The sequence below is a fragment of the Apodemus sylvaticus genome, chromosome 5, assembly GCF_947179515.1.
Source record: "Apodemus sylvaticus chromosome 5, mApoSyl1.1, whole genome shotgun sequence".
NCBI classification, from domain to species: Eukaryota; Metazoa; Chordata; class Mammalia; order Rodentia; family Muridae; genus Apodemus; species Apodemus sylvaticus.
This window is the reverse complement of record NC_067476.1, coordinates 152,604,629-152,632,429: the sequence shown is the minus strand read 5'-3', so window position 1 is coordinate 152,632,429 and position 27,801 is coordinate 152,604,629. Positions and strand designations below refer to the sequence as shown.

The 27,801-nt window shown below is 49.6% G+C and overlaps 1 protein-coding gene across 5 annotated transcripts; it reads left to right on the top strand.

Annotated features, from left to right (window-relative positions):
• Positions 1-200: 200 nt before the first annotated feature.
• Positions 201-27,553, top strand: Znfx1 (zinc finger NFX1-type containing 1). 5 transcript variants are annotated; one of them, XM_052184338.1, is made up of 15 exons: positions 201-328; positions 2,445-2,576; positions 3,167-3,271; positions 6,224-8,011; positions 12,073-12,204; positions 13,815-13,963; positions 14,858-15,007; positions 15,794-15,908; positions 17,800-18,047; positions 20,134-20,273; positions 20,618-20,772; positions 21,288-21,433; positions 22,313-22,423; positions 22,718-22,813; positions 24,197-27,553. In XM_052184338.1, exons 3-15 carry the CDS (start codon positions 3,211-3,213, stop codon positions 26,633-26,635), a joined length of 5,730 nt encoding a protein of 1,909 aa, XP_052040298.1. In that variant the 5' UTR covers positions 201-328; positions 2,445-2,576; positions 3,167-3,210; the 3' UTR covers positions 26,636-27,553. The 5 variants fall into 5 exon arrangements, with proteins under 5 accessions (XP_052040298.1, XP_052040295.1, XP_052040299.1 ...); XM_052184335.1 differs by having other exon boundaries at positions 3,161-3,271; XM_052184336.1 differs by having other exon boundaries at positions 318-412; positions 3,161-3,271.
• The last annotated feature ends 248 nt before the right edge of the window (positions 27,554-27,801 follow it).

Sequence of the window (27,801 nt, the reverse complement as noted above, 5' to 3'; positions counted from 1 at the left end):
GCGCAGCCAGCCCGCCCCCCGCCGCGCCCTCCCCTCAGTCGCGCCCGCGGGAGCCGCCAGTGCAGCCGCCGCCGCGGGGGCTGAGGCGTCGCCGCCCTTCCGCCCGCCCCGAGGGCGGGGGCGCAGGCGAGCCCAGCCTCTCGCTGGCGCCCGCGGCACCGCCTCCTCGCCCTGCGCGGCCTCCTCTTCCTCCGGGCCGCCCACCAGGCTACTCGCCCCGCCCAGAGGCTGCAGGGACTGGAAACCGAAAGTTCCCGGAGCCGGGCGGGGCCGCGACCTGCCAGGGCCGGAGCTGAGCTCTAGCCCGGCTGAGGACGCGCCCGAGCTGGTGAGTGGCCTCCGCCCTATCCCGCACCTGCTTCTGCGTCGCCGCGACCGCCGGCGCCCCGCTCTGCCTCGGGCCGGGTGTCAGGTTAGCCTTGGAGTTCCTGTCTGCCCCGCTCAGCGCCCCTACCACCCCTGGAGTCCCTGTCCCCGTCCCTCAGTTATCCTATAGCCTCCGGAGTCCCTGTCCCCTTCCCTCAGTTATCCTATAGCCCCCGGAGTCCCTGTCCCCTTCCCTCAGTTATCCTATAGCCCCCGGAGTCCCTGTCCCCATCCCTCAGTTATCCTATAGCCCCCGGAGTCCCTGTCCCCTTCCATCAGTTATCCTATAGCCCCCGGAGTCCCTGTCCCCTTCCCTCAGTTATCCTATAGCCCCCGGAGTCCCTGTCCCCTTCCCTCAGTTATCCTATAGCCCCCGGAGTCCCTGTCCCCGTCCCTCAGTTATCCTGTAGCCCCCGGAGTCCCTGTTCCTGTCCCTCAGTTATCCTATAGCCCCCGGAGTCCCTGTCCCCTTCCCTCAGTTATCCTATAGCCCCCGGAGTCCCTGTCCCCTTCCATCAGTTATCCTATAGCCCCCGGAGTCCCTGTCCCCTTCCCTCAGTTATCCTATAGCCCCCGGAGTCCCTGTCCCCGTCCCTCAGTTATCCTATAGCCCCCGGAGTCCCTGTCCCCTTCCCTCAGTTATCCTATAGCCCCCGGAGTCCCTGTCCCCGTCCCTCAGTTATCCTATAGCCCCCGGAGTCCCTGTCCCCGTCCCTCAGTTATCCTATAGCCCCCGGAGTCCCTGTCCCCGTCCCTCAGTTATCCTATAGCTCCCGGAGTCCCTGTCCCCGTCCCTCAGTTATCCTATAGCTCCCGGAGTCCCTGTCCCCAGCCCTCAGTTCCCCTATCATCCCCGGAGTATCTGGAGATCTCCCATCACCCCTAGGATCTTTTCCCACTCCTTGCCACCCCCAGAGTCCTGTCCTCCCACCTGCACCCTCAGTCGGGCCCTGAGTAAAGTCTACCTGGTTATTATCAGCAGTCCCATTCCCCAGTCCCCGTTTCCTCTCCTCAGCAGCCCCATCACCCCTAAATCCCTGTTCCTTCCCATCAGCCTCACCTTCACTCCCCAGAGTTCCTGCCTCCTCTCCTTATCAGCCCCCATCACCTCCAGAGTCGGTGTCTTCTTCCCCAGCACCTCCTGAGCTGCTAGCACTGCCATTACCCGCCTTGCCTCTCTTCAGTTCACCTGTCACCACCCTGCTCACACCCCACCCCCAATGCCCCTTCACCTCAGCACCCAGTCACTCCTGGAGGACCTTCAGCACCCCCTCTGCGCAGCTCTCCACGTGTCCTGGCCTGTCTCTGACCCTGGCCCCTGGAGCCCCACGCTCTCCATTTCTCATCCCTGTCACTATACCCACTCCTTCCACAGCCCTGGGCTCTGCCATACCTCTAAGTCTTAGGTCCCCAGCTCTCGCCTGCTTTCTGTTAACCTTGCAGTGTTTCTCTGAGGGATGCCTGGTGTGGAGATTTCTCTCAGGACTTGAAATTTACCCAACTGCAACTCAGCTGCCACCTCTCACTCCATCCTCTTTTACCTCCCCCTGTAATTAGAATTCTCTAAATGTTACCCTGCAACAGCTTACCCATCGCTGCACTTCTGCCTTGATTCCCCCAAAACCCTAAGCAGAAAGCTTCTGCACCCCTGCTGGCTCCTGCTGGTCTTCCCTTGCTGTCTCTAGCACTTACTTCCATTTTCTCTTGCATTTCTGCTGCTAGCACTCTAGTATTTTTTTAAAATGAGGAAGGGATTTTCTCAGGAAAAAATTTCTAAAACAAACGCTAGCCATTGCATCATGAGAACAGGGTTTGGTAAGATGAGGAGAAAAGATGCCACAAAAATATTCCCAGTGGGAAGAAAAGGGACTCTTTTTTTCTGATAAGAATAAAAGCCACCTCTCATACAATGCCAAATCTATTCACAGTTTCCAACTATGAATATTTTAAAACTGTGAGGACAGTCTCAAAAATCCTTTTGCTAAGAACTGAGTCACCACCACCCCGCCCCCCTGCATCCACATGATATGCATGAGTTATATTGAGAAGTTCCCTGAAGGGGCTTTCTCTTTACCCAGCATCAGAAATTTTCAAGACAGAAGAAAAGCAAGAATTGCTAGCTGGTTCTGAGGAAAGACTGCTAAGAGCTCACTTACTCTCTAGCGGGAGGGAGCGGGAACCTGTCGACTGCTGTGTCATAAGACTGCCTGGTAAGATCCTGAGCCCTTGGGTGTGTGCTTGTTGAAGTAGGGCCCCATAGAGTCCATGTTGGCCTCGGGCTCAGTGGAGACTGTCTTTGAATTTCTCTGATCTTCCTGCTTCTACTTCCAGATTCCCCCCCCCCCCCCCGCCTCCCCCTCCCAGGATTGGAGCTACTTGCACCCTGCCGCTGGCTGGTACAGGGTTGGGATTGGCACACTTGCACTCCTTTGCCCCAGCAATCATTTTGTAAGAAAGGAAAGGAAACCTAAGCAGGGTATTAAGTAACCTGGTTGAAGGCAAACCAAGCAGTGGTTGAGGAGTTGATGGCACTCTGTCTGCCCCCAAGCAAGTGAAGGAGTCCAGGAATGGGGGATTGGATCCCTTGGAGTTGCCTACAGTGTGATCTACGTTTACAGTTTGTATCACGGTTGAGAATCCACAAGGTTGAGTGCTTGTGCCCATGATTAGAATCTGCGTGTTTTACCCTTCAAAAATAAATCATTAACATGTAAAGGCAGAAGGGCTGGCTTTGTGGTGTTTGGGTATTTGCTGTGTCAGAAAGGCACTGGTGGCTCTCACTCAGCCTGTGCAGTTACAGGGAACGAAGTCAGGTGAATGTGGCAGAATTCCTGAGACTCAGACATGGAAGACAGAAGACCTCATCTAGAGGCCAGGCCCAGGAACCCCCCTACCAACCACAGAGGTAAGCAGGGTTTCTACCAGGTCAGAAGGAGAGGCCTACCAGAGACACGCTGTGGTTTTTATTTAGTAAGGACCTCCTTGTATAGTTAGTGGTGGTGGTGGTGGTGGTGGTGGTGGTGGTGGTGGTAGTGATGATGATGATGATGATGATGATGGCAGTGGCGGGCGGCACACACCTTTAATCCCAGTACACCGAGGCAGAGGCAGGCAGATCTGAATCAGAGGCTAGCCTGGTCTCCCTAAGAGTTGCAAATGGTTCTGTGGTAGGAGATAGGCCTGTTATTCAAGCAGAGAGAAGAGGGTTGAGAATTTGAAGCCAGCTAAACAGTAAGATTAAAGATGAAGGCCATCCTGAGTTCTATCTGAAACCTTGTCTCAGAAACCAGGGCTAAAGGGATAGCTTCAAGTTAGAGCTCTTACCTCCTGTAAGGCTGTGTTTGCTTCCTGCACAGGCAGGAGGTGAGAAACAAACTGACCGGTGGTTTGCAGCAGGACTGTCCAATAGAAACTGCTTCGAATCTCCAACAGCATCATTAGGAAATTTAAAAGATAACCAGTAACATTAATTTTTAATGATTTGTGTGTGTAAATCAGAGGACTTCTCCTAAGAGTTGAGTTTTTTTCCTTCCGTCATGTGATCTTGAGGACTGAACTCAGATTGTCAGGGTTGGGAGCAAGTGCTCTCATGGACCTTGAAATTTTTTTTTTAATCTAATGACAACTTAATAAAATATAATGCTCTAATTTCTTAAGTTAATTATATCCAAAATATTAACATCTTATGAGAATTGATGCATATGCATAGACATTTGACATAGGGTCAAAGCATTCATATACGTAAAGTAATGATAATAGCAACAAATATTTTAAAAATTAGAGGCCAAATAGGGGGTTACAGGATCAGAGCCTATCTCCAAAAAAAAGAGGAGGAGGAGGAGGAGGAGGAGGAGAAGAAGAAGAAAAGAAGAAGAAGAAGAAGAAGCAGAAGAAGAAGCAGCAGCACCACCACCACCTAATCAGGTGGCACGCTTCTTTAATCCCAGCGGCAGGAAGGTAGAGACAAACAAATTTCTTGTGTTTTAAGCCAGTGTAGTCTAGTGAATTTCAGGCCAACCAGGATTACACAGTGAGACCCTGTATCAAACAAAACAAAATAAACCCACCATTTAAGTGTATTTGCATCTGACGGGTTTCTCTGTGAGCCATCCTGGCTGGCCTGGAATTCACTCTGTAGACCGGGATGGCCTTGAACTCAGAGAGATCCATTTGCTTCTGCCTCTGCCTGTCTCTCAAGGGTTAGAATTAAAGTGCCGCCACTGGCTGGTCCATCATCTTCAATCTTAAGTGTTACATATATTTGTAGCTTTCCTAAGTTTTACTGTCAAGTTGTGTTTTGCAAACCACACCACTCTTGCTAAGGCCAGCTCCCGGAATCCTTGGAGAGGAAAGGAAAGTGACTGAGGGAGGCTGCCCACAGTGTATGATGGGCAGTTGGTGAGTGTGGGGGTGGGGCAGCTGGGGGATGATGAGTTTCGTTTTCGTTTCCTGAATCAAAGTTCAGGTTTCAGGTTTCACTTTCTGACAAGGAAACTGGGTGTTTGTGCCTCCTTCTCTCCACAGTCTGTGGATTAGCCACAAAAGTAAAAAATATATTGGAAGTGCCTTCCTCTTTCCCATTTCCTGTTGCAGGGTAAAGGTCAGTAGTATTTCCTTCATAATTTGGTTCCACTTGGCCTTGTAGCATATGAGAGCTGTTTAGCAGAGTAGCTGCAGAAATCACTGGGTAGACCCTAGAGGGGCTCCAGGCATTTCACAATTTTTATGTGTTTTAAAGTAAATTTCCTCAGATTAAGTCTACATGAAACATTGAGATGCACATTGGCAGCGTTCACCTGATGTTTTATAAACATATTATCTATAGCAGCCAAACACTGATAAACTGCCCAAGGCTGCACAGTAAGGAAGTGAGCAAGCCTCGCTGCTGACTCCTGTGTTCTGACTAAAGTGCTGGCGGGAGACTAGAATCTCCTGAAAGTTAGGCACCGTTGTGGAGCAGGAAATAAGATGAAATAAAGTAACACTCACTTACCTCCACCTTATGCTCACCCAGACGCTCGCTCACCCAGTGCTCGCCCAGTGCTCACTCAGATTCTCTTCTGTATCTTTCAGGAAAACGGTCTCTTCTTAATCTATACAACAATAGATAGCATTTTTTCTTGAAGTATTAGGATAGAATCCAGGGCCTCATGCATTCAAGGCAAGTGTACTACCACTGTCTGGGTCCCACAGCCAACACACACACATACACACATACACACACATACATACACATACATACACACACACATACATACACACACACACACACACACACACACACACACACACACACACACACACACCCTCTTGCCATGTAGCTCAAGCTGGCTTCTAAGAAACTATGCTATCAAGCCGGGTGTGGTGGCGCACTCCTGTCATCCCAGCACTTGGGAGGCAGAGGCAGGTGGATTTCTGAGTTCGAGGCCAGCCTGGTCTACAAAGTGAGTTCCAGGACAGCCAGAGTTATGAGTTACAGAGTTCCAGTAACCAGAGTTACTATGGTAAGATTGTTTTGAAAAAACAAAACAAATAAAACTTCTATTTTTTAACTCTATCTGTGTTTTTGGCACATGTGTGCATGGGCTTGCAGAAGCCAGAGGCATTGAGTCCCCATGGAGCCGAGTTAGAGCAGTTTTGTACTGTCCAGTGTGGGTGCTGGGAACTAATCTCCAGAAGAACAGTGTGTGCTCTTAACTGCTAAGCTGTCACTCCCTCAATCCTTGGCAAGAAACTTTAATCTCTATGTGCAGACTCTGAGCTGCTTGTTGTTTGGAAGACAGAAGTGTGTTCTTTGTTGTCTCATTGGACATCATGGCTCCTTGACTCTGCTTACCCAGTGTCCCCTTGTGTTTAGGTCCTGTAGATGGAGAAATACCACCCAGAGCTAGAAATCAAACCAATCTCCCAGCAGCCGCCAACCATGCTGGAAGGCATCCGAGGGCCAGCAACCATCCTGCTCCTTTCCGGCAGAGGGAAGAGAGGTTTAGGGCTATGGGCAGGAACCCACATCAGGGAAGAAGAAACCAGGAAGGGCAGACCGGTGACGAAGCTAGAGACCAGAGACAAAGCCATAACGACACCAGGAGGAGAAATGATGACCAGGAGGGTAGGAACCACAGGCCACCATGGTCCAGCGACAATTTCCAGCAGTGGCACACCCCACTCCAGAAGCCAGCAGAGCAGCCACAGCAGACAAAAAGACTGGGCTACAAGTTCCTGGAGAGCCTCCTGCAGAAGGAGCCCTCTGAGGTGGCCATTACCCTCGCCACAAGCTTAGGGCTCAAGGAGCTGCTTTCTCATTCCTCCATGAAGCCCAGCTTCCTTCAGCTGATCTGCCAAGTTCTCCGGAAGGCTTGCAGCTCCAGGATAGACCGTCAGAGCATCCTGCATGTGCTGGGCGTCCTGAACAACTCCAAGTTCCTCAGAGTCTGCCTGCCCGCTTATGTGGTGGGGATGATCACGGAGCCCATCCCTGACATCCGGAACCAGTACCCAGAACACATAAGCAACATCATCTCCCTCCTCCAGGACCTCGTCAGTGTCTTCCCTGCCAGCTCTGTGCAGGAAACCTCCATGCTCATCTCTCTCCTGCCAACTTCTCTTAATGCTTTGAGAGCCTCTGGGGTTGACATAGAAGAGGAGACAGAGAAGAACCTGGAGAAGGTACAGGCCATCATTAAACATCTGCAGGAAAAGAGGCGCGAGGGCACACTAAGAGTAGACACCTACACTCTGGTGCAGGCCGAGGCAGAGGGCGGGGTGGAGAGCTACCGGGCCATGCCCATCTACCCCACCTACAATGAGGTGCACTTGGACGAGAGGCCCTTCCTTCGCCCCAACATCATTTCCGGGAAATACGAGAGCACTGCTGTCTACCTCGATACTCACTTCCGCCTCCTGAGAGAGGATTTTGTTAGGCCCCTCCGGGAAGGCATTTTGAAGCTTCTACAAAGCTTCGAGGACCAGGGTCTGAGGAAGAGGAAGTTTGATGACATCCGAATCTACTTCGATGCTAGGATCATCACCCCCATGTGTTCAGCATCAGGCATCGTGTACAAAGTGCAGTTTGACACAAAACCCCTGAAGTTTGTTCGCTGGCAGAACTCCAAGCGACTGCTCTATGGGTCATTAGTATGCATGTCCAAGGACAACTTCGAGACGTTTCTTTTTGCCACTGTTTCAAACCGAGAACACGAAGATCTCTGCCAAGGAATCGTCCAGCTATGCTTCAACGAGCAGAGCCAGCAGCTGCTCGCAGACGTCCAGCCCTCAGACTCTTTCCTCATGGTAGAGACAACAGCCTACTTTGAGGCCTACCGGCACGTCCTGGAAGGACTACAAGAGGTCCAGGAGGAAGATGTCCCCTTCCAGAGGAACATTGTGGAGTGTGACTCCTATGTGAGGGAGCCGAGGTACTTGCTAATGGGTGGTAAATACGATTTCATGCCCCTAATAGAGACTCCCTCATCCATTAGGAAGTCTCTCAGAGGTGCTGAGGCCTTGAGATGTCCTAGGATTAATGTCTTAGACTTCAGCCAGTGGCCCTCCAAAGAAGCCCTGAGGCTGGATGACTCCCAGATGGAAGCCTTACAATTCGCCCTCACGAGGGAGCTGGCCATCATCCAAGGACCTCCTGGAACAGGTGAGAGAATCTCTCACCACATAAGGGAGACTTCGCTCTAGGCATCTAGCATGCCTCATTTAGAAATATTTCTCTGAAATGCAATGAATATCACTTGTGGCATAGTCACAGTAATTCCCAGTGGGGACAATAGGCAGGCACAGTGATGGGTCAAAATCTTGTTTGCTGGGGAAAGAGAGGTATATCTTTTCTTCCAAATGTTTGTTGGCTTTATGCTATCTTAAATTAAGTACTATCAAATATATAATTACAGTGTGATGTACCAAACACCATCTGCTTTGCTTTACATATTTTAGGTCACTGTGTTGTGACAATAGGCCTGCTTGGTAAGGAAAGTCATCTTGTAGATGGAAAAACTAAGGCAAAGAAAGGGTAAGCTTCTTCTCGCTTAGGAGCTGTGAAGTGCTCTGCAGCTCACAGTGAGCAGATCTGGGACATGAACTTGGGAAGCCTGGGTAGAGGGTCCTGACCCTCACTCTGCTGCCCTTGAGGGCTCCCACTCACAGGACTCCCCACATGCACCCTGACCCAGGTCTGGAAGAGTAGCTATGGTTAAACATGGTTACCCATATTTATCCCTGTGCTTTTGTATACATTTTTATTTAACTATAAGCATATGACCATGCTTGCATGTGACTTACGTAAAACACACTTTGAGTTTATTATTTATGTTAGCAGATATGTAAAGACTGCTAAATTAACTTCCCAAAACATGCAAAATTAGGCACGGAGGCAGAAGCAAGACTTCAAAGTATGATAAGTAAGGGCAATTCATGGTTTGGTTTGGTTTGGTTTTATTAAATTAGGCCAGACTTGGTGGCTCCCGCTTTTCCTTTAGTCCAGTACTCAAGAGGCAGAGACAAGTGCCATCTCTATGAAACTGGTCTGCATAGTCCCCTGACAGCTGAGCGACATAGGGAGATCTTTAAAAAACAAGTGTTTTGGGGGCATGGTAATCCCAGCACTTTGGAAATGGGAACAAGATAAGAATTTTGTGGCTTTTCTGTTGCTACCAGGTTCAAGGCCAACTTGGGGCTACATCTCTGCCTCCCTAACAAAGACATGGAGCAGAATAGAAAGTTTCTTTCCAACAAGAAGGGCGGCTGTGGTAGAAGCATGTGCGGAGCGGAGGAGGAGGGGAGGGCCTCTCTGGATTCTGGGTGAATCAGACTTTTCAGGCCAAGCCAGCTGATACTGGGGTTTGTTCATTTGCGATGTGAAGTTTTCTGGCTCACTAATTTTAGTATTACCTTTTAAGAAACAACAGCTCACATTTTTAAAAGTCACTGGCTCCCTCCTGCTACCCCCTCCTCAGTCCCTTCCTTAAGCAAATGACATAAATGATTTTCCTGTGTATCCTTCCAGGGATTAACCTATGAGTCCTCACACACAGACTTACACTTGGGTCGTGTGTCCCTGCTGTGACACTCTGTAGTCCCTCTGTGGCTGTTGCCATGGAGATGCTTTCCTATTAGAGTATGAGGTGTGTTCATGGTGACTCCAGACAGTTCTCACAGGCTCCATTGTGTCGGCACATCACATCATGAGCTGCTGGACAAGTCTCCTTACAGGCGTGGTGTTTGATACTCTCCAGAGGAGCTGCGTCCAGATTAGCCCATTTGGAATTGATGTACTTATTTGTTATTTTGTATTTTTTTTAGTTATTTTGAGACAGGAATTTACTATGTTGCCTTGATGGACCTGAAATTTGCTATGTAGACCAGACTGGCCTCAAACTCACAGAGCCGCCCCACATGCTCGTGCTTCCTGGATGTCGGAATTAAAAGCACATGCTACCAGGCCTGGCCAAGATTCTTTACAATGTATTTGAGGGTTTATTTTTTTTTTTGCCTGCATTTAAATGAACCATATACCTGCAGGGAGCCAGCAGGGTATTGGCTCCCCTAGAACTGGAGGCAGATAATTGTGACCTGTGGTGTTGGTTCAAGGAACTGAACCCAGGTCTTCCGCCAGAAGAACAAGTGCTCACATCAGCTCAGGCATCCCTCTAGCTCCCATTATTATGTTAACAGGGACAGTATTGTCACATTGTTTTCTGACAGTAGAATTACAGTGATTAATTTGTATTCCTTCAGTTAAAAACTAAATTCAGAGTGGCTCACTACTGCATATGACTCCAGCTGGGGACGTGTCAGATGTGGGTTCTGTCCTCCCTCCCTCCCTCCCTCCCTCCCTCCCTCCCTCCCTCCGAGGTTGATTGCACATTATACTGTACCTGTATCAGACATACAAAGAAAGAGTACACTTTTTTTTAACAGTTCTACATGAGGTTTATTAGAGAGAGAAAGGCAAGGTGGCGGTGAAAAGAGAATGGGGGGAGAGAGAGCGAGATTCTTTTATATATGGAGACTGATATAGCAGAAAAGTACATTTTTAAGGATGCTGGAGAGATGGTTCAGCAGTTCAGAGCACTTCCAGGAGTACTAGAGTTCAATTCCCAATACCTACATGGCAGCTCACAACTGTCTATAACTCGAAGATCTGACAGCCTCACACAAGCTAATTATTTTAAAAAATGAATGATTTTTTTAAAGCACATTTTTTTAAAAAAAATACAATTTTTGCCTAGTGGTGCACATCTTTAATCCTAGCACTCAAGAGGCAGAGGCAGGGAGATCTCTGAGTCAGAGGACAACCTGGTCTACAGAGCAAGTTCTCAGGACAGCTACACAGAGAAACCATCCTGAAAAACAAAAACAAAAATTGAGCCTGTGTCATGGCCCATGCCTATAAATCTACCATTTGAAAGGTAGAGTAAGGAGGAACAAAAGATAGCATCTCAACAACAACAAATAGACTTTTAAAAAATATTATTTAAAAGCCAGTCCAGCCGCTTGGGAGATGCCTTGCCTGGGAGTAGTTGATGCCTCGCCTGGGCAGCACAGACACTGTCTCCTCAGGAATTAGCCGTTCCCTCTGAGTACTTTATCACCCCTCTTACAAAGTGTGGATTCTGACCCCAGCATCCTGCGATGGACAAGGAGGCAGGATCTTGTCCCAGCTGAGGCAGCAGAGGGACGGTAACCATAGTTCCCAACTTGTGAGTGATGTAGACAGCACAGACCGGGGTCAGCAGCTTCCGTGAGGAGGAGCAGGTGGGAAGGGGAAAGGGTGATGTGGAGACAAATGAAGGTGTGTGTGTGTGTGTGTGTGTGTGTGTGTGTGTGTGTAACTAAACTGAACTACGCACCTTCTGTCTTCGTTGTCACAGTTAAAAAGTCACTCTAGACTAGGAGTGTCATTTAGGTAGGTTCCGTGCGTGCGTGCGTGCATGTAGGCATACATGAAGTCCTCACCAAATTACCAAAATGTATTGGTTCCTTCCCATCTGTAATCCTAGCACTTGAAAGGTAGGGACAGAACAGTCAGGAATTGAAGGTTATCTTTAGCTCCATGGTGAGTTCCAGGCTACCCTGGGCTACATGAGACCTGGCTAGAAAAAAGATGTTTTGCTTTTGTTTTTCTTTCATCTAGCTTTTCCGCATTTTAAAGTCTCTTTTTGTCTCCTAATGTGTTCTCATGAAAGAAGGATGAATATTTCTTTATAAGACTGCCTCGGGCTAGAGAGATGGCTCAGCACTTAAGAGCACTGACTGCTCTTCCGAAGGTCCTGAGTCCAAATCCCAGCAACCATATGGTATTTCACAGCCATCTGTAATGAGATCTGACGCCCTCTTCTGGAGTGTCTGAAGATAGCTACAGTGTACTTAGATAAAATAAATAAATAAATCTTTTAAAAAAATGTCTCACCGTGTAGCCCAGGCTAACTTGAATTTACAGCAATCTTCCTGCCTCTGCCTTCCAGGTGCTGGGATTGCAGGTTATGTGCCACCACATCTGGCTAATGAGAATGTTTTTAAGCAGATAGTGAACTGGTATTTGAAGGCTTGTATCTGTGTTTTCTCCATGTAGGAAAATTTCAGATAAATATGTTTATTAAGATTTGAAATATACAGTTGTTTGCCTTTTAAGTTATTGAATGAAAATATTAAATTGAAACAAGTGTACATTTTGTAACTTGTCTTTTCCCTATTTTCTAGGCAAGACTTACGTGGGTCTAAAAATTGTTCAGGCTCTTCTGACCAATAAGTCTGTTTGGCAAATTAATACTCAGAAGTTCCCCATCTTGGTCGTATGTTATACTAATCATGCTTTGGACCAGTTTCTAGAAGGTAATGAATGTCTTTTGACAAAATTGTTTTCTACTGGGGATGGAGATTAGCTCAGTGGTTGAGCACTTCCTCTCTGTCACAAGGCCCCGGGCTCCATCCTTACCATGACACATGCATGCACATGCTCAAACACACAGTCCACAACCTCGGTGGCTTTCTCCTCTCTCTCCGTGGTCCTTATCCCCATGGGAAAGGCTGGCGGATCTGCCCTACTCTGCACTGCGAGCGCTCTGTGTCTGCTTCCCAAACCCAGGGGCACTGTCACTTCAGTCCTTGAATTCTTTGCCCTCTCCACCTCGGCTCAAGTGCATTAGCCTATCTTGTGCCAACTCACTCTTCAAGCCTCACCTCAGATGTGAGGTGTCCCATTGCCCCAAGTCTGCTCTCTTCATTTTCTTTTCTTGTTCTTTCCCTTTTTGTATTATTTAAGTTTTTTTAAAGAATAATTTATTTTTATTTTATGTGTTTGGCCGTTTGCCTGCATGTATGTTTGTATACCACATATATGTATAGTGCTGTCAGACTAGAAGAAGATGTCTGATCCAGTCCTCTGCAAGTGAAGTTACTTATGGTTGTGTGGGTGCTGAGAATCAAACCCAGGTCCCCTAGAAGAGCAGCCAATGATCTTAACTGCTGAGCTCTCTCTGCAGCCCCATGATTGATTGATTGATTGATTTTGGTCTGTGCTGGGCCATGAAGTATAAACATTAAGGCTAGAAAAGTTCTTACTGAATTTTTACAACATATTAGTCACTCAAAAAAATAAAATATTCAGTAGGGGCTGAAGCGATGACTGAGTGGTTGAGAGTGCCTGGTTCCTTCCGCAGAACCTGAGCTCAGTTCCCAGAAGCCATGTTGACCACATTGCGGTCTGCCTGCTGCACCAACTCCAGGGGCTCAGACACCCTCTTCTGGCCCCTGGACCCCTACTGGCACAGCTATATACACATAGAATCAATCTTCTTAATCCTAGTTGGCCCATGAATAAGTATGCACTCCTCCCTTTGTTGAAACATTGCTCTGGGTTTCTGTGCTTAAGCCCCTCCCTCTGTGCTGTGCGCCCCTGTGGACCCCATGCCGCAGCCGGTGCAGGTCCTTTCTGTGCATTTTCTGCAGCAGGCCCTCATTATTGCAGCTATGACTGTTGGGAGTATGTGGTTTAATGAGGCAGGATGTGAGACAGGAAAGCAAGGCAGATGCTGTCTCCAGTTTGTAAGCAGCCATTCCCTGAGAGGAACGGGTCACGTGATTCTGCTGAGCCGTCCTCAGAATTGCAGTGATGGACGCTGTGCTTATCTAGACTGTTACCACACAAGGCCGTTCCTCTGCCTCCAGCTCGTCCACAGAGCGAGCCACCAGTTCAGTGCCTCCCCCCTTGCTTGTGCTGTACAGCATTGTTAGAGGCAGAGTCCTCTGTCTGTCTGTCTGTCCAGCTCCACAGCCGTGCTCTGAGTGCTACACGTCTGTGCTCCGCAGTCCACATTTTATCTGTAGCCTGCTCTCACGAGAGGAGTGACTGTCCTGTGAGCACGTTTGCTCCCTAAGGCACCAGTTGACGTAAGATCCTATACACACAACTCTCACCTCAGCTATCGCACACTGTTTTACAGGCATCTACTGGTGTCAGAAGACCAGCATTGTACGAGTGGGCGGAAGGAGCAACAGCGAAATCCTGAAGCAGTTCACCCTGAGGGAGCTGAGGAACAAGCGGGAATTCCGCCGCACCCTCCCCATGCACCTGCGGAGGGCCTATATGAGTGTGAGTCACAGTTCTGGATTAGCCATGGGGTGAGGAACCCACAGAGCACAGCAGCTGCTCCCCTGCAGGCGGGCAGGTGGGCGGGCGGGCAGGCAGGCAGGCTGGCGGGCAGGCAGGCAGGCTGGCGGGCAGGCTCCACAGCCCTCTGAAGGACCCAGCCTCCTCCTGGCATTTCGTGCTGCTCACCTTTGGTGCCCAAGACAAAGGGTGAGAAAGCTCTGCTCCTGCCCCACCAGGCAGGCCCTTCAGTCTGCTCCCGCCACACTACCCACAGCCTTAGTCTACTCGCTGGGCAGCATCTTGGTTTTCCCCGACAGGTTTCTCTGTGTACCCTCTGTTGTACTAGTATTCACTCTGTAGACCAGGCTACCGTCTAATTAGAAATCCACCTACCTCTGCCTCCTGAGTATGCATCTTCAGGCCTTGACTGGGAAGTATCTCTATCTAAGCAGAGTACCCAATTAAAATCACAACTGGGTACAGAGACACAGACCTTTATTCTCAGCTACTAGGGAAACTGAGGCAGGAGAGATTGGTTGAACTAGAAGTTTGGGACCAGTCTGGACAATGTAGTAAGAACCTGTGTCTTAAAATGAGTGAAGAAAAAGAAATCTCTCAGATCTTATCATCAAAGAGGAAAAGAAGCTATGAGACCTGAAGTCTGACCAGAGCGCCTCAGGCCTGTTTCCCATTCTCCTTTGCTCGCCCTGCTTACTGAAGGGTTAAGCCATTGAGCCTTGGGTCTCAGGACCAAGATGTACTTGAGAAACAGGTTTTTTGACTGGTCTGTTTACGTATTCCTCCTTGATTTTCCTCTCTTGACTTTATTTTCTCTCAGGGCAAAGGCTAGCTTTGGGAGAGAATGTTTCCTCATTGCCTTTCTGTTCTTGGCAGATTGTGACAGATATGAAGGAGTCAGAGCAAAAGCTTCAGGAAGGGGCCCAGACCCTGGAATGCACCATGCGTGGTGTCCTTCGGGAGCAGCACCTGGAGAAGTACATCTCTCCCCAGCACTGGGAGAGCCTCATGACCCGACCCGTGCAGGTAGGGCTGCTGGGGGTGCCAGGGGGCAGCCAACAGAAGCCATAGTCCAGGGCCTTACTTTTCTGTGTACCTGATGCTGTTGTAGGGACCGGTTCCTTCCTGTGATAAGCAGTTGAGGGTACTGGTCAGGACTACGGCTCTGTAGTTCACCTGCTGAGTTTGAACCAGCAGCCTCTGAACTATAAGGCTTAAGGTTTAGACTTTCTATGCTTGGGTTAGAACTAAGGTCTTCCTACAAACTAAGCAGGAACCTGCTCCCAAGATTTACCCTCAGGAAAGAATCTTCTCCCCTCCCCTCCCCTCCCCTCCCCTCCCCTCCTCTTCTCTTCTTTTGTCCAAGACAGGGTTTCTCTGTGTAGCCCTGGCTGTCCTGGAGCTCACTCTGTAGACCAGGCTGTCCTTGAACTCAGAAATCTGCTTGCCTCTGCCCCCCCCCCCCCCAAGTTCTGGGATTAAGGACATGTGCCACCACTGCCTGGCTGGAAAGAATTTTATATCATTCCTTTTTAGGGTCTGTTTGTCTTTAAAGATTTATTTTTTTACTGTATATATAGTGGTCTGCCTACTTGAATTCCTGCACACCAGAAGAGGGCACCAGATCTCATAGGTGGTTGTGAGCCACTATGTTTGCTGGGAATTGAACTCAGGACCTGTGGAAGAGCAGCCAGTGCTGCTAACCTCTGAGCCATTTTTCCCACCCAGGAAAGAATTTTAAATCCTTTGAAGAGGCACTCTCTTCATTCTGCTTGTCACAGAATTCTCATGACTGACAATCTTCCTCCCCAGGATTCTGACTGGGTCTGTGTGCAGCCCTCGAAGCATTCCATGATGCTTGAATGGCTGGGACTCGGTGTGGGCTCCTTTACTCAGAGTGCATCTCCAGCAGGACTTGAGAACACAGGTAAGAGAGTCATATGACCCAGGACCCTGTCAGCTGGAGTCTGGCGAGAGCAGAGCAACAAGACAGAAGCTGAGTCAGTCAGCAGAGGACTGACAGGGAAGCAAGGCCTAGACGGTGGGTACAGTGTAGAGAGTGCTGTTGTCTACTACATAGGAAAGGCTTGTTGGAAACTAAAGAGTCACAGCTGATTGCTTGCCTGGCATACACAAAACTGTAGCTAGGTTCCATCCTTAGCACTCTGAGACCAGGCATGGTAGGTAGCACATGCCTATAAGCCCAGGATCCAGGAGATACAGGCAGAAGAATCAGAAGTTCAAGGTCATTCTTACCTACATAGTAACTTCCAGCCAGGTGTGGTGACATTATCTGTAATTCCAGTACTAGGTAGACATAGCAGAAGGATTTCTGTATGTCCAAAGCCATCCTGGTCTACATAGTGAGTTCCAGGACAGCCAGGGCTATTGAGAAACCCTGTCTCAAAAAAAAAAAAAAAAAAAAAAAAAGAAAGAAAGAAAGAAAGAAAGAAAGAAAAGAAAAGAAAAGAACCCGGCTCTATTACATTTGAGCAGTGTGAGAACTTATCTCAAAATACACACACATACACACAAATATGCACATACATACTGATAATAATAAAAATAAATTTAAAAGAAACCAGAGATGCCGGGCAGTGGTAGTACGTACCTTTAATCCCAGCACTCAGGAAGCAGAGGCAGGAGGATTTTTATGAGTTCAAAGCCAGCCTGGTCTACAGAGTGAGTTCTAGGACAGCCAGGGCTACACAGAGAAACCCTGTCTCGAGAAAAAATAAAAAAAGAAAGGAAAGAAAAAGAAACCAGAGGGCTTAACCCTAACCCTAACCTATATGATTGTGTACAATTATAATCTCAGCCCTCAGAAATCAAGGCTAGCCTGAGCCCACACAACAACAAAAACAAAACAAAACACAAAAACAACAGAAAAGCCAGCACAGAGTGGGACACTGTAGAGGTGACTCAGCAGTTGAGATCATGGGTTACTCTTGTAGAGGGCTCACTTCTCAGCACCCACATGGTGGCTCACAGCTGTCTAGCCCCAGGGACTCCTATACCAACATCTGGCATGCTTGTGGTGCACAGACATACATGTAAGCAATACACATTAGTAAATAAAAAATAGGACTGGAGAGATGGCTCATTGGTTAAGAGCACTGACTACTCTTCCAGAGGTCCTGAGCACAACCATCTATTAACAATACCCAGTGCCCTCTTCTGGTGTATCTGAAGACAATTAGAGTACACTCATATACATTAAATAAGTAAACATTTAAAATAAATAAAAAATAAGTTTTACACTTACATTTTATTTATATTGCCCCTCACTTTTATAATTGATATAGTGAAAACGTTCTTAAAAGGCATTTTTGGATAGCTGGGTGGTAGTGGCTTCCTTCAATCCCAGCATTCTTGAGAGGCAGGGGTAGGCAGATCTCTGTGAGTTCAAGGGCCAGCCTGGTCTTAGAATGAGTTCTAGGGTAGCCAAGGCTATGCAGAAAAATCCTGTCTCAAAACAAAACAAAAACAAAACTTTTTTGACTGGGTCTGGCAGTGTACACCTTCCAGCCTTCGGGAAGCAGAGGCAGGCAGGTCTTAGACAGGTTGACACTGGGCTGGGCTACATAGTAAGTTCTAAGACTATGCAGTCACACTGTCTCCACAACCCACCCCAAAAAGAGCCTCCTTTTACATGATTTTTTAAAACTTGATATAGTGTAACAAAGGCATGTACAGATAACGTTAAGTCTGTCCCTGGTATTTGTCCCACTTCCCTTCCCAGGACTGCATAGCGCCATGAACTGGTCTTGTGTGTGAGCTCTTACAGGTGTCCCTTTCCTACCTGCTTCCTCTCTTAGCCCAGGCAGAGGGGGAAGAGGAGGAGGAAGGGGAAGAGGAGGGTTCCCTAATCGAGATTGCCGAGGAAGCCGACCTGATCCAGGCAGACCGAGTGATTGAAGAGGAAGAGGTGGTGAGACCTCGGAGAAGAAAGAAGGAAGAGAACGGGGCCGACCAGGAGCTGGCTAAGATGCTGTTGGCCATGAGACTGGACCAGGATGGGCCTGGGGCTACAGCTGGACCAGAACAGGCTACTGAAGAGTGGGAGGTGAGCCGGCTTCCTTTGATGAGACCCCCAACAGGTGGAGGAGAGGGCTCAGTCTCACCAGGCAGCCTTGGATTGGGCTCTGCTGAAATAGGCCCTAGAGGGTTTGGCCACTGCTACTACTGCTATTCCTTCAGTTGGTCCTCACAGCTGGTCATTGCAGCAGCATCACAGAACCTGAGGGTGGAGAAGCTGGGGTCAGGCAGAGGCCCCGGGCAGGAGCAAGCAACTTAGTTTGTTTGTTTGTTTGTTTGTTTGGTTGGTTGGTTGGTTGGTTTTTTTCTTTGTGTAGCCCTGGCTGCCCTGGAACTCACTCTATAGACCAGGCTGGCCTCAAACTTAGAAATCTGCCTGGCTCTGCCTCCCAAGTATTGGGATTACAGGCATGTGCCACCACGCCCAGCTGCTAGCAACTTAGATAAGAAGCGGTGCCAGGGCGTCCCCTCAACAGTGTGGACTTTGTCATCTCACACACCTGTCAGACTGGCATCTGTGAACAGCCAGTGCAGATAGCAGGACAGGAGTAAACAGGACAGCAGACTTCATCCTGCAGTCAGCCTGGACTCCAGCTGACCTTAGAGCCAGGGTGGGGTGACTTAGTCTCATGGACACTTTCCAATGCTTCTGGTCAAGCATTTACTGTGTGTATTTACTGTATGTTTCCATATGAACAGGAGACTTGCTACTCCACATACCAATTTGTAACCCTTACTGAGAATGAAGGTCTCCTACAGACAACATTTCCTTCCTTCCTTCCTTCCTTCCTTCCTTCCTTCCTTCCTTCCTTCCTTCCTTTCTTTCTTTCTTTCTTTTTTTTTTTTGTTTTTTTTTTTTTGTTTTTTTGAGACAGGGTTTCTCTGTGTAGCCCTGGCTGTCCTGAACTCACTCTGTAGACCAGGCTAGGCTCGAACTCAGAAATCCACCTGCCTCTGCCTCCCAAGTGCTGGGACTAAAGGCCACCACTGCCCGGCAGTAATTTCCACCTTAGAATTTGTGCCTTACTTGTTCATGGCAATGGTATTGTGTGGGGCAGAGGAATAAGCCCAGTTCTCAAAACTGTGTTGGCCAGGCGGTGGTGGCCACGCCTGTGATCCCAGCACTCGGGAGGCAGAGGCAGGCGGATTTCTGAGTTCGAGCCCAGCCTGGTCTACAGAGTGAGTTCCAGGACAGCCAAGGCTATGCAGAGAAACCCTGTCTCAAAAAACTAAAAAAAAGAAAGAGAGAGAGAGGGAGAGAGAGAGAGAGAGAGGGAGGGAGGGAGGGAGGGAGGGAGGGAGGGAGGGAGGGAGGGAGGGAGGGAGGGAGGGAGGGAGGGAGAGAGAGAGAGAGAGAGAGAGAGAGAGAAAGAAAGAAAGAAAGAAAGAAAGAAAGAAAGAAAGAAAGAAAGAAAGAAAGAAAGAGAAAAAGAAAGAAAGAAAGAAAGAAAACAGTGTGTGTTGGGCTTCACTCTTCTGTGCCAGTGAGGTTGGGGCCTTTAGTGTGGTGACATCAGTTTACATGCCAGTCCTCATAAACTCTTGTAGCTTCATTCAGTGACAGATCCAGAAGGGATAAGATATGGTGTGTGAGGACCATTGTAGTCAGCCTATGGCAGACCCTGTAGTAAACACCACCTCCTAGGCAGTGGCCCAGAAAGCATTCAGCCAGAGCCCATACCCCTCTACCTTGGTGATATACACCCACTTTAGAAAGAGAAGGAGATGGTTGTCAAAGCGAGTCCAGACAGGAGTGGCAGGGAAATGGGAAGACAGAGGCACGGCCCAAACCTACTGTCGGAAATGTCATAATGACATCCGAGACATCCTGGCCAGTGCTCAGCCATTGCTAGCCAGTGGAGGCCCCTCCCTTCCAGGGCCCTTCACATTGCTAGGCCACAGCCAGCACCCTAGGGCACGCCTCTTGGGGAGGGTCAGGGCAGAAGTGGGCTCCCAGGCAGTTGTCTAGAACTTCGTGTAACTTCTCATGATGGAGTAGCTACTGGGAAAGGAGTAGCTGTTGGGAGAGTGAGACACAGTTCACCTGGGTGGCCATCCCTTAGCTCTGCGTTGGGGCCTCTGCTCATTGTCTTTCCTGGTATTTACATCTGCAGACTCAGCGCAGCCAGAAAAAGAAGATGAAAAGGAGAGTGAAGGTGGAGCTTCGCAAACTGAACACCATGACTGAGGCTGAGGCCAGTGCGATCCAGGATGTCTGGCAGCTGGACCTGAGCTCTCGCTGGCAGCTCTATAGGTATGGGTGTGGGACCCAAGCCTAGCTAGTCTGTGTCATTTCCCATGGATCTGTCTGGTCCCTAGGATGGGTCAGATTGGGATGGACTCATATGGAGGAGGAGGACATTGGGGGCTTTCCGAGCAGAGTGTGTCTCTGTCCTCTCGTCCCTCCTCACGTCCCGATGACCCTGCACAGCTTTTATGGGGCATTTTCAATTCTTGCTTTCTGTAATCCTGGGCCTCATTCTCCCTGTGTGGCCTGTAAACTCTGTAGAGCTTTAGGGCTCACTTCAGGAGCTGACACAGATCCTCAAAGAGCACTTATTAATGGAAGGCTTCCTTTCCCTGGGTCTCATTCTCCAGGCTCTGGCTGCAGATGTACCAAGCTGACACTCGCCGCAAGATCCTCAGCTATGAACGCCAGTACCGCACATGGGCAGAAAGAATGGCTGAGCTGAGACTCCAGGAAGACCTTCACATCCTCAAAGATGCCCAGGTTGTGGGCATGACAACCACAGGTAGGGAGGTGGGTGGAGTTACTTGTTGAAGCCAAGTTAATCTTGGTGCCCCCATCCCATTAGATGAAGAAAATATGGCTAGAGCTACTATTATAAGCAGCCCTTACCTTGGGACATTTTCCTACTTTTTGCAGAGCTTAAAATGCCAACATAAAAGCTTAAAGCTCAGGATCACTCAGTGCCCACCCTTTCACTCAGTGCCCACCTTCACTCAGTGCCCACCTTCACTCAGTGCCCACCTTCACTCATTGCCCACCTTCACTCAGTGCCCACCCTTTCACTCAGTGCCCACCCTTTCACTCAGTGCCCACCTTCACTCAGTGCCCACCCTTTCACTCAGTGCCCACCCTTTCACTCAGTGCCCACCCTTTCACTCAGTGCCCACCTTCTTCACTAGCTGCTCCAGCCCCCTGATGAGCAGGAGGGCTTAGTTTTCTACCAGCCCAGGGAAGGTACAAAAGAACTGGCCCTTTAGGTCTTGTGCTCAAAGGAGCCTCTCCTGTTCCTGATTTGAGGTGCTGCCAAGTACCGCCAGATCCTGCAGCAGGTGGAGCCGCGGATCGTCATTGTGGAAGAGGCTGCCGAGGTTCTTGAGGCCCACACCATTGCCACGCTCAGCAAAGCTTGCCAGCATCTTATTCTGATTGGGGATCACCAGCAGGTAAAGCAAGAGTTCTTAGAAGATGGGGTGATCTTTGGGGAACAGGACAAACAGAAGACCCTAGCCTCTCTACTTAAGAGTCCTCAAACTTACTGGTGACTCTGCTCTCTCTCTTCCTTGCATCTGTGTTGTTTCCCTCTGCAACCTCATGGCTAGAGATTGCACCCAGGGCAATCCATACGTGTTATACCTATGGGTGTTTTGCCTGCATGTCCGTGTGCCACATACCTGCAGTGCCTGTAGAGGCTAGAAGAGAGAAACAGATGCCCTTAGACTGGAGGTCCAGATAGATAGTTGTGAGCTGACACATGGGAAATGAACTTGTTTCCCGTGCAAGAGCAGCCATGCCCATGCATGTCACTCTTAAAACCCTCAGGGGTTTCTCACTACTCTTGATGTTAGAAATCAAGCTTTGTAGCTGAGTGTGGCTTTATCCTACTGACCCTTGCCTCCACTTTCCAAGTGGGGGATTACAGGACATGCACAGCCATGCCGAGCCTAGAACTTGCTACATAGCAAGACCAGCTCAGAACCAGAAGTGGGCTGTGTTCTGTCTCTGGCCCACCCTATTTGCTCAGGGCCTGTGTTTACCATCCTTCCCCCTTCTCATGGCTTGCTTTGCAAGTGCAAGACTGTATGACTGGCAGCCTCCTCTGAGCTGTTGTTAACTCAGGTGTCACTGCAGAGGCCTAGCCTGACCGTTCACCCTTGGGCTCTCTGTTACATCATGTTGAGTTCTTCATGATCCTTGTCACTATTAATCTTGAACCTGCCAGCACCTGGACTAGTACCTGCCTTCCAGCAGGTGCTTGAAACATGTGCTGCTGGGCAGTCAGTGTGTTCCCACCAGAGAATTCTCAGCCTTGTTTCTCTCCCCAGCTGCGCCCCAGTGCCAATGTGTATGATCTGGCCAAGAACTTCAACCTTGAGGTGTCCCTGTTTGAACGACTGGTAAAAGTGAACATCCCCTTCGTCCGTCTGAATCACCAGGTGAGAGACTGGGCTTGTGTTGCTACCGACATCTAGGAGAGGCTCCTGGGTGCCTGCCAGCAATTAGAGCTGGCTTGTTGCTTAAATAGCTAGACAGAAATAAATAGCCAGTCAGAAATACTGTTTGAAACCATTACGAAGTCCCCTGCTCTTGGGGGGGGGGGGTCTCTTGCATCATATTTTTTTCCCCAGCTGTTCTTGGGTGGTACCTCTGTAGGGTTCCTGCTGGCACCTCAGCCTCCAGAAAATGGCCCTTTGCCTTATGCTTGTTCCTAATAACATCTGTTGTTTCAGCACCGCATGCGTCCTGAAATTGCCCGCCTTTTGACCCCCCACATTTACCAGGATCTGGAGAACCATCCTTCTGTTCTCAAGTATGAGCAGATTAAGGTCAGTCTGTGCTCCCTGGTCATCTCTGATGGTATCAGCAGCCTAGGAGATTTCCTTCCTCAGGAGAAAAAAGGCTTTTGAAAGTAGTAGAGGGTCTGAAGAGATAGCTCAGCACTTAAAAGAGTGTGTCCTGAAGCCAGTGTGGTGGTGCATACCTTTAGTCCAGCACTTGGGAGGCAGATCTCTGTGAGTTTGAGGCCAGCCTTGTCTACATACAGCGAGTTCCTGGACAGCAAGAGCTACATAATAGACTATATCTCAGAAAGTGTGCATTGCTCTCGCACAGAACCCAAGTGCCCGTTCCCAGCACCCACACTGGGTACCTCCACTGCCTCTCCTCCAGTTCCATATCCAACCCTTATTATCTCTTGGTCTCTCTGCATCTTCTGGTCTTTATGGGTACCACACTCAGATGTACATAACCACATATGGACACACATATTTACAAACAATAATTAAAAATAAAAACGGGACTGGAGAATGGCTTGGTGGTTAAGAGCACTGGCTGCTCTTCCAGAGTTCAGCAACCACATGGTGGCTCACAACCATCTATAATAGGATCTGATGCCTTCTTCTGGCATGCAGGCTCTGTATGCAGATGAAGGAAATTTATATATATATATATATATACACACACACACACACACACACACACACACACACACACACACATACAGAGAGAGAAAGAGAGGGAGGGGGGAGAGAGGGAGAGAGACAGGGTTTTTCTGTGTAGCCCTGGCTGTGCTGGAACTCACTCTGTAGACCATACTGGCCTCAAACTCAGAAAAAGAAAAAAAGGAAATTAGAGTCAAGTCAGGACTGCTAAGCCTTAGGAGGAGGAATGAGACAGAAACAGTGGCTCTTGTCCTGGCGTGAATCTAGGTCTTGCCACTTGGCAGCTGTGTGACCCTGACTGGGTGAGTCAGCAGGAGATCCAGGTGCTGTGGTCCGCAGTGCAGTGAGAATGATGGCTCCCACACACACATGCACAGGGCTGTGTGAGCAGTCAGCACCGTGCAGCGCTGCAGCTATCGGCTGCTGCTCCTTACCAGCTACTGCAGGCCTGTCCCCTTGGCCATGGCAGATGATTGAATACTTGTAAAACAAAAAAAAAAAATAGGCTTAATTATTTTCCAGCTCCATCCATGCCATAGCCTGAGATAGAGCACACGACTTTCACAATGTCGAGATGGAGGGCACAGAAAGCACAAAGGCTCTTCCTGGGGTCAGTGGTCAGTGTCAGGCAGTGAAGTATCAGGAGCTGGGATGGAGCTCAGAGGTCCAGCAGGCGTGCAGCGTGGAGCTCCGGGCTCCATCTCCAGTGTGAAAGGCAGAGGGAAACACCACGAGGGGCCTCTGATGTGTTGCCACCGTATTTTTCAGGGTGTCTCCTCCAACCTTTTCTTTGTGGAGCACAACTTTCCTGAACAGGAGATCCAAGAAGGCAAAAGTCACCAGAACCAGCACGAGGCACACTTTGTGGTGGAGCTCTGCCAGTACTTCCTGTGCCAGGAATACCTGCCCTCCCAGATCACCATCCTTACCACCTATACCGGGCAGCTCTTCTGTTTGCGCAAACTCATGCCTGCCAAGACGTTTGCTGGCATCAAGGTCCATGTGGTGGACAAGTACCAGGGGGAGGAGAATGACATCATTCTCCTCTCGCTGGTGCGGAGCAACAAAGAGGGCAAGGTGGGCTTCCTCCAGATACCCAACCGCATCTGCGTTGCCTTGTCCCGGGCCAAGAAGGGGATGTACTGCATTGGGAACATGCAGATGCTTGCCAAGGTGCCCTTGTGGAGCAGAATCATCCACACCCTTCGAGAGAACCACCAAATAGGCCCGTCCCTCCGCCTCTGTTGCCAGAACCACCCGGAGACCCACACTCTTGTATCCAAAGCTTCTGACTTCCAGAAAGTACCGGAAGGAGGCTGCAGCCTGCCATGTGAGTTCCGGTTGGCCTGTGGGCATGTGTGCACACGTGCCTGCCACCCATATGACTCCTCCCACAAGGAGTTCCAATGCATGAAGCCATGCCAGAAAGTCATCTGCCCAGATGGGCACCGGTGCCCAAATGTTTGCTTCCAAGAGTGTCAGCCTTGTCAAGTGAAAGTGCCCAAAATCATTCTTAAGTGTGGTCACAAACAGATGGTCCCTTGTTCAATGTCAGAGTCAGATTTTTGTTGCCAGGAGCCTTGCTCCAAGATACTAAGATGTGGCCACAGGTGCAGCCACCTGTGTGGGGAGGATTGTGTGCAGCTGTGTTCAGAAAAGGTCACCGTGAACCTTAACTGCGGGCACAGTCAACTGGTTAAGTGTGGCAATGTGGAAGATCTAAAATACGGTCTGCCAGTCAAATGTTCCACCAGATGTGACACTGCCCTAGACTGTGGCCATCCTTGCCCAGGCTCCTGTCACAGCTGCTTTGAAGGGCGCTTCCACGAGCGCTGTCACCAACCATGCAAGCGCCTGCTCATCTGCTCACACAAGTGCCAGGAGCCCTGCACTGGGGAGTGCCCACCCTGCCAGCGAACATGTCAGAACCGCTGTGTCCACAGCCAGTGCAAGAAGAAGTGTGGGGAGCTCTGCAGCCCCTGCGTGGAGCCCTGTGTCTGGCGCTGTCAGCACTACCAGTGCACCAAGCTCTGCTCAGAGCCCTGCAACCGGCCCCCGTGCTACGTGCCTTGTACCAAGCTGCTGGCTTGCGGCCACCCTTGCATTGGTCTGTGTGGGGAGCCATGTCCCAAGAAGTGCCGTGTCTGCCATCTGGATGAGGTGACCCAAATCTTTTTTGGCTTTGAGGATGAGCCTGATGCCCGCTTTGTGCAGCTGGAAGACTGTAGCCACATCTTTGAGGTGCAGGCCTTGGACCGCTACATGAATGAGCAGAAGGACGATGAAGTTGCCATCAAGTTGAAAGTCTGCCCCATCTGTCAGGTACCCATCCGCAAAAACCTGAGGTATGGAACCAGCATCAAACAGCGCCTGGAAGAGATAGAAATGGTCAAGGAAAAGATCCAGGGATCTGCAGGGGAGATTGCAGCCAGCCAAGAGCGACTTCAGACCCTGCTGAAAAGCAAGACCCTCTTCCATCAGCTGTGTCCTGAAGAATTCCTAAAGCTTCAAGAGAAGCTGGCCCAGAAAAACCTGTCAGTGAAGGACCTGGGCCTTGTGGAGAATTCTATCAGCTTCTACGACCACTTGGCCAACCTGGAGGGCTCCCTGGAGAAGGTGCACGATGCAGAGCGCGAGCGAGTGCGGACTCGACTTGAACAGGTCCACGAGTGGCTGGCCAAGAAGCGCCTGAGCTTCAGCAGCCAGGAACTGAGTGACCTCCAGACTGAAATCCAGAGGCTCACCTATTTGGTGAATCTCCTGATGCGCTGCAAGATAGCAGAGAACGTGAACGGCAGCGTAGCAGAAGAGGTCTCCAGCATCCGGAACATTCTTGAAAAAACAAGTAAGTTCACCCAGGAAGATGAACAGCTTGTGCAGAAAAAGATGGACGCTCTGAAAACCACCCTTCCCTGCTCTGGCCTGGGCATCTCAGAGGAGGAACGAGTGCAGATTGTCACTGCCTTGGGTGTTCCTCGTGGCCATTGGTTCAAGTGCCCCAATGGCCACATCTACGTAATTACTGAGTGCGGGGGAGCCATGCAGAGGAGTATCTGTCCTGAGTGCAAGGAGGTGATCGGTGGTGAGAATCATACTCTGGAGAGGAGCAACCAACTTGCCCCTGAGATGGATGGAGCCCAGCACCCTGCCTGGTCGGACACAGCCAACAACTTCATGAACTTTGAGGAGATCCACAGGATGATGTAGAAGATGGCACCCCAAGGCCTTTTGCCCTGCCACCTCAGAGCCAGGGTTGGCTCCTCTGTGGAGGAACCAGTTTATTAGTGTCCTTTAGTCTTCGCACTTGTTTAAGGATCCACTTCTAGGGCTTGCCCACATGTGATTCTAGATGTACCCTGCGCTAGAGTAAGCACTTTACCCCCAGCACCGAGCAGAGAGCCCACAGTTCTCAGCTCCTCTACTGTAGCAAGTAGGACTGACTCCTGGGAGTGTCCGACATCCGGGGATATTAGGATAATTGGGTCCTGGCATGGCCAGCACTTCTGTGCGTGCCCAGGGTACGCTTCTCATGTCCAGGCCCTAACTTGCATACTAACTTCCATTGTAATAACAGCAGCCCAGAGCGAGCTTTAGGAACCACTTTACCTTCCAGGAGCACAAGATCCCAGGCACCCTCCGCCCGGAGATGGAGGCCTGTGATGGGCACTTCAACTCTCCTTGGCTCAGTTATATAGCCACTGTCCCCAGCGGGGTGGGGCTTCACAGCAGACACAAGCTGAGTGACCCCTGCACCCTCCTGAAACTTGCACTCAGATCGCAGGGGTGGGTGTGTGTCTCTCTGTAGGAGAGGTTCTGTGGTGGTGCTGTCTGCGGGTTCAGTGTCAGCAGCACCTCCCGTGAGTGAGTCTTTATCCAGACACCCTCCCTCGCAGCCTTTGCCTGGGCAGGGTTAGCATGCCAGCAGCTTCTGCAGGCCCCGACTCCAGGCCCACTGCCTGCATCTGCATCTCTTTCCATGTTCCTTAGAACAGATTTAGGCATCTCAGGTCCTTTCTAATGTTGTCTAGGAAAGCCCCTTTCTTACGTATGCATTTCCTTTTTTTGTCTTTACTATGCACTTTAACCTATAAAACCAATTAATAAAAAACGATTGAAAAAAGCCTATGGTCTATATCTCTGCTTGCTTTTTTACTGTATTGGTAACTGATGCACCTAAGGTTTCAGCTATGTTCAACAACCATCACCATCCTAGACCAATGATTTGTCTCTCTTCCTAACTGTAAGCAGCAGTTGTGGGTAGGGTACTGCCTAAGGTGAGGCCTATCATTTTTGGTAGTGGAGGTCATTTAGCTGATGAGTCAGATCTTACCATGGTAACACATTCTTTAACCCATAGGAAACGTCTTATGAGT